Below are 5,941 nucleotides of genomic sequence, written 5' to 3' on the forward strand. Positions count from 1 at the left end.
TTCATTGTTTTAAATTCCCTTTAAAGAGAGGGGGAAGGAAGGTCTTCTCAAATCATGTTTTCCCAGCTGCTGGGAGAGCAACACCTAGAGCTGATATGTCACGTTGTGGGGGGGGGATAAGAGATTTTGTTATTTCTTTTCACTTTATAAGCAGTAAAAGGGCTCCTCCGGCTTGTTTCCAGTTTGCTTACTCAGTGCTTCATGCATTTGACAGTTTTTGGTGCATAGGCAGTTTCTTCTATTGTTTGCAGGGATTTTTCCAGAGGGGAAACTTTTTTTTAACATTACAAAACCACAGAAACTGGCAGGAGGAATCTAGGGGAGGTACCGAACTGGAAACAGTTTTAAGGAAAAAGAGGAAAAAGAAAAGAATGAAAGCAACAAGATTAACCAAATAATTTTGAGAGGACCTGGGAACATGTGTCCTTGTCACTGTGTGGCTGGGCTGGGCTGGGGCTGGGCGTGCACTGATGTTTCATGGTCGAAAGCAGCATCCCCAGACCCAGGGGCTCCAGAAGCTGGATCTGCCCTGGGTTTCCTCCCTCCTGGCCTGTCCCGATACCTCTGCGGAGCCGCCTCGCCGGTGTGGCAACGCCTCGCCACTCTTGCACCAGGATTTGGCCCCAGCCCTTGCCAGGAATGGGGTTGGCTAATAGTTTGCAGCTTGACAGGCAGCAGGAGCGGTGCCCATAGGATTTCGTGGGGGAGGACATGCCCAGTGCCTGTCCCCATTCCACCGTGGCGTGCGCCTGCTTCGCACTGGCCACTTCTGTGCCCAAACCACCGGTGGAAAGAGCCTGGATATTTTTTTTTTTTCCCCCCACTGATAAATGGCAGTGCTGTAAGGCATTTCTTTCCGGGTATTCTTTCCCTTTCTCTTCCCAGCCAGCTGAATGAGCTGTTTTCCCTCCGCCTGGCTCTGACCTTCCTGCGTGCTCGGCCATGGGCTGCTGGAAGCCGCTGGCGGGGAGGAGCGGGCTGGCAGGGGCTGCTCCTGCAGGGAAACGAGTGTTGGATGTGCATGGCACGGGAAGCGGCTGTGAGCTGGAGAACTGCCAGTGCTGGGTAGTTTTTCCTCTCTTAATTAACAAAAGGAAAACATCAAGCTCTCCTCTGGAGTATGTTTTTGCTTTGGGGTAGAGGCACGCTGCTGATGGCGAGGGGGAGAGCTGTCAGTGAGGACGGGCTCTGCAGCTTGGCAGTACCCAGGAGGTTGGTGCTCTCGGCGCGATGCCATGCAGAAGCAGCCGAGTTTGGTGTTTGTGGCTGGGGTTTTACTTCCCCCCCCAAGTCCTCATCTCAATCCCGTTTGCACACAGAGTATATAACACCACGGCTTGCCGTCAAGCATCGTGTTCCCTGCACTGGCAAGGCTGAGTTTGCCTGTGTGCAGGAGCCTGAACTCATGCAGCTGCCTTCGTGCCGGGGGCTGATGCAGTTTCCCGTGGTCCCTGACCATCGATCCCCCATGATGCTGGTCCACGCTGTGCTGGTTTCCCCTGCGCCTGATGTGTTTCTCTGCTGTTTCTTTGCAGGCCAAACCCATTTATGGTGGCTGGCTGCTGCTGGCCCCGGAAGGAACGGACTTTGACAACCCCGTCCACCGCTCCCGGGTAAGCGAAGCTGAGACGCCCTCTCCCCGTGCCGTGGGTGGGGGTGGCAGGAGGAGTGGCGAGGGCCTGTCCCTGCCCGCAGAGGCGGCTGCGGCCCCGGGAGCGCTGCAGGCACCTCCATGCAGCCATCCCCTTGTGCAAACCAGGAGGCCGGGAGATGTTTTCTGCAGCAGGGCTCGAATGCCTTCTCCAGGATGTGAGGTCTCCCGTGCTGGGCAGCAGGCTGGGGCACTGCAGGTGCTGTCAGGCTCAGTCCGTGCAGTTTTATTGCTTGCTGCTGTTGCTTTTTGATGCCTTGATGCTGCTCTGGTTGGGGTCTGGTTGGCCTGACGCATGCCATGCTGATGGGAAGGCTCTCAGGCTGGTGGGATGTGGGCTGTGTGGCTCTGAGCCATGCTGGGACCATCAGCAAGGCACCAAGTTTCCCTTTGGTGCTTGGAAACAACTACTTTATTTTCTGCAGCTCATCACGGGCATGCCCAGAGCCCTGGAGGGAGACCGCATCCCATCTCCTAATGCGGATACCCCTGTGTCAGGCAGGTTCTGCAGCAAGGAAGGGGCTGAGAGGTGATTCCCATTTGCTATAACCCTGCGGAGCTCTGAAGCCGAGTGCGTTGGCAGCAGAGACCTGCAGACAGAGCGGGGCACACTCAGCTCCTGCCCAAAAGTGTTTGCTCGTGCCTTGCAGAAACAGCAGCATCGTGTGGGGTTGGAGCACCCCCCACTTTCCTGCCATGGGGGGTGTGAGGCCCAGAAGGAGGTGGCCAGGTTGATGTCCTTTCACCGCTGGCTTGTGACAAGGACTCCCAGCCTGTCACCAAGCTGCTCTTCCAGGGAGCTTGCTGCGGAGGCCGGCAGGACAGGGCTGTCTTGTGCGTGGGAGGGATGGCAATGGTCCGTGAACCCTTTGTCACACAGCCAAAATGCTCTCAGAGCTCCTAGTAATAAAAAAAAAACCTCTCCTGAGTGAACAAGAATTGGGTTCTGAGTTCAGCCTGGGGTTTATGGGTCATTATTGGAGTCGCAGCTAGTTACAGGCTTGCTGGCCCAACGTTGTGGGGACGTGGGACTCGGGTCCCCCCTGGAGTGGAGGCTGCCTGCTAAGCTGGGGCATGCAGAGGTCTACAGGGTCCTTGATAGTTTTGCTTGTCCCTGAGCACCTTGGACTTCGCCCGAAGGGCTGAGAAAATGGAGATAAGAATTTCTGCACCGGGGCTATGAATCTAGGACCTTTTTTATTTCAGCCTGCTCAACCAGTTTTTGCTCTTGGCTGAAAACAACCTGGCACACACAAAAAAAAGGCAGTTTTCCAGCCAGATCAGTTCTCCAATCTGGTTTGCTGTGTGGCTGCAGAAGCAGCAGTGCCAGCGCGGTGCCGGGGGAGGCAGGACTGCCTAGGCAGTGCCACCCCCGGAGGTGCAGCCACCATCCAAATCCAGCTGATGCACTGCTGGAGGACATCTAGCGTGACACCCTGTCACCCTGCAGGGACCGGGTGCTGGAATAGACCACACAGGATGAAGCCGAGGGCTGGGAGCACTTAGCTGGGGGATCCTTCTGGTGTCCTGCAGGTCTTGGGTCTCTTGGAGAGCAGTGACGGGGCTTGTGGGCGTCCTTCAGGAGAGGAGGAGGAGGGGGAAAGTCCTGGTTCCAGCCTATAGCTGGAGTCTTTTGTCTCTGGTTATTTTTGTCCCCTGTATGGTTAAACCAGGCCACCATGGGGTCTGTCTGAATGCAGAGGGGGGCGGGGTGGGGAAGCAACACCAAAACAGCCTCCTCTTGGGTGCCCGCAAAGCCAGGCAGTAAATCAGCATGGAGCAATGTGGGCTGGTGCGAGCAGACCTCTGGCAGACCCCTGCCGGATGGCCTGGCAGGACCTTGCTTTGCAAAGCCCACGGCACCCCAAACACCTGAGTTTGGGGCATGAGGGGCTGAGCAGAAATACTTCATCACCGTTTAGGAACGGTCCCCGCAGTGTTGGGGGTTCCCCCTGCTTTTTTGGTAGCTGTGGTCCGGTGCCCAGTGAGACCTGGGCATGTGCCCTGTTGTCAGGAGTCTCCTGCCAACAGAGAAAGGGTTTTGGGGCAGAGAAAAGGCACCAGCTTTGTAGGGCTCAGCTCCGGTGCCCGGGGGCCTGTGAGCCCTGCTGTGACCCGCCTTGCTGTCTTCTCTTGCAGAAATGGCAGCGTCGGTTCTTCATCCTTTACGAGCACGGGCTGCTGCGCTACGCCCTCGACGAGATGGTAAGTGCTGCCTGGCGGAGGCGCGTGGCCACGTTCAGGCTGTGGGGATCAGCCAGGGCCACCTCTGCTGCCCTCGGAGGAGCCTCTGGCGATGCCCCTGGTATGGCGCGGGGAGGTCTCTGCCGAACTGGTGAAGAGTTTTGCTCGCTGGGTTTGACTTACTGCCAGGCTGGGTTTGCGTGGGAGCTTGATGGGTGGTCAATGGAGGATGCTGGGTGTTTGGGAGGCGTGTGGGTCCCACCTGGCTTGGGATTGATCAGTTGCTGACAGATCCTGTGCTGGTGGGGTCCTCAGGGTCCCCCCCACTCCTTTCTGCCCTGCCCTGTGCCAGCTGGGGTTTGGTGGCGGTGAATCGCCTTGGCAGTGCCTGGGAAGGAGGTCCTGCCTAGCGATGCCCGTGGAAAGTAGGTCAGCCTTCCCGCTGCTTGCCCGCCCCAGAGTCGCGGCATGCCGCCAGCACTGCTCCCCTTGGTAAAACAGAATGGGGAGACGAAAAGAAGGGAAACCCGTCCGCTGCGAGCTGCAAAGCAGGGCCGATAAGCCCAGCTGGGTCAGCCCTGCTGTGACCGCCCGGGGCCGCTGATTTATCCTCCCGGCTACAGCAAGCCTGTGAGAGGGTGTCCAAGGTTGAGCGTGCCGGCACGGTGTGGCACAGGCGTGCTGGGATCCGCCTGGGCGGGAGGCTCACGAAACTGGGCGCACCGGGATGCGGGGCAGTGTATGCGCACACGCGTGGGGCTGGGACGTGCGGGGACCTGCGTTTGTGACGGGCAGGCTCCCTGCGAGGGCTGCATGCCCTGGTCCTCCGCTGATGCCTCCTGCGAGGGCGCTGTGGGATGGGGAGGCAAGGCAGCACAGCGAGCGCTGCTTGAGTTTCATGCCTTGTGTGTTTGTATTTTTTCTTGGGGTTGATTCAAGTGCCCTAAATAATTTAAATGTCTCAGGTAGGAGTGGTGGAGGCTTTCAATACATTTTTAGTGTCTCAGCAACCTGGCTCTGCACTGGGCTGGTGTTTCATGTCCTGCAGCGACAGAGAGCGGTGTGCGGCTGGCTGGAGTGGGGAGATGCCCTGATCTGAGGAGAGGCAGAAGGATGTTGGGAAGCATGTTTTTTTTGGTTTGGTGGTTTTTTTTTTTTTTTTGGTTTGGCTTTGCATCCCTGAGAGGTTGGCCTGCCCCAGCCACTGCTGCCTCTGGGCAGGAGCAGATGGGCAGTGCCCCAGCCTCGTGGCACCGCTCGCCATCCCTCAGCAGCCCCGTGCCACGGGGGACTGTCACCGGAGGGCACGCAGAGGATGGGGGAAGCGTCCCGCAGTTCTCCAGGCACCTCTTGAGCTTTTTCCCCTTGAGAAGGGTAAAAGTAAAAAACCAAAAAAAAAAAACCCCAACAAAGGGAGTATCCAGCATGGGTTGACTCATGGTGGTCCCAGGCTGGACCCCCTCCTCGGCTGCTGCCAGGTTCCTGCACCCCTCCCGCCTACCCCTCCAGCCTTGCGTGCCCTGTGGGACAGCCCTGACCCAGCAGAGCACTGCTGGACGGGGCACCGGGACTTGCTGCCGCCATGGTCCTTCGTGGTGCAATGAGTCCCACAGGAGGGCTCGGTCTAGCCTTGCCATGGCCATAGATGGAGGAGATGGTCGCGGCTCTCTCCTCATCAGGGTCTGATGGTGTAAAAATACCCTCCTGACCTTTCTGCAGTGCTCATCACAGCGTGAGATCCACGCTGCTGTTTGCACCAGCTCTGCTAAAGGTGTCTCCTGGCCATAGCTGGGCACAGCCTCCCCTGGCCCCTTCCAGCCCATGGCACCAGAGCATCCCCTGCCATGCTAGCTGGGCTGGGGCAGGAGGAAAAGCCCCCACGCAGGAGGAAACGGGGATTTTTGTTGCTGCTCAGCCCACGCAGGAGTGGGACCGGGGGGCTGAGGGAAGGACAGACAGGGACCATCTTCTTCCACATGTGGGAACGTGTCCTGTGGTGTGTCCTCTGCTTGACCTTGGGGGAAGTTGTTTTTCTGCCAAACCGCCAGTCCCTGACCCCTCTGCATCGGGCGCCGGCACGGCTCTGCTGGCGGGGCCGCGGCCCCG

The 5,941-nt window shown here is 58.3% G+C and overlaps 1 protein-coding gene across 1 annotated transcript in view; it reads left to right on the forward strand.

The window, feature by feature from the left end:
* LOC103918805 (myosin phosphatase Rho-interacting protein-like) overlaps nt 1-5,941 on the forward strand; it is an 85,738-nt gene that overhangs the window by 14,242 nt on the left and 65,555 nt on the right. The window contains exons 2-3 of the mRNA XM_009326218.1: nt 1,536-1,613; nt 3,791-3,856. Coding sequence (XP_009324493.1) covers nt 1,536-1,613; nt 3,791-3,856 — 144 coding nt within the window. The remainder of the gene's footprint in view (nt 1-1,535; nt 1,614-3,790; nt 3,857-5,941) is intronic.

The sequence above is a fragment of the Pygoscelis adeliae genome, unplaced genomic scaffold (genome assembly GCF_000699105.1).
Source record: "Pygoscelis adeliae isolate BGI_AS28 unplaced genomic scaffold, ASM69910v1 Scaffold456, whole genome shotgun sequence".
NCBI classification, from domain to species: Eukaryota; Metazoa; Chordata; class Aves; order Sphenisciformes; family Spheniscidae; genus Pygoscelis; species Pygoscelis adeliae.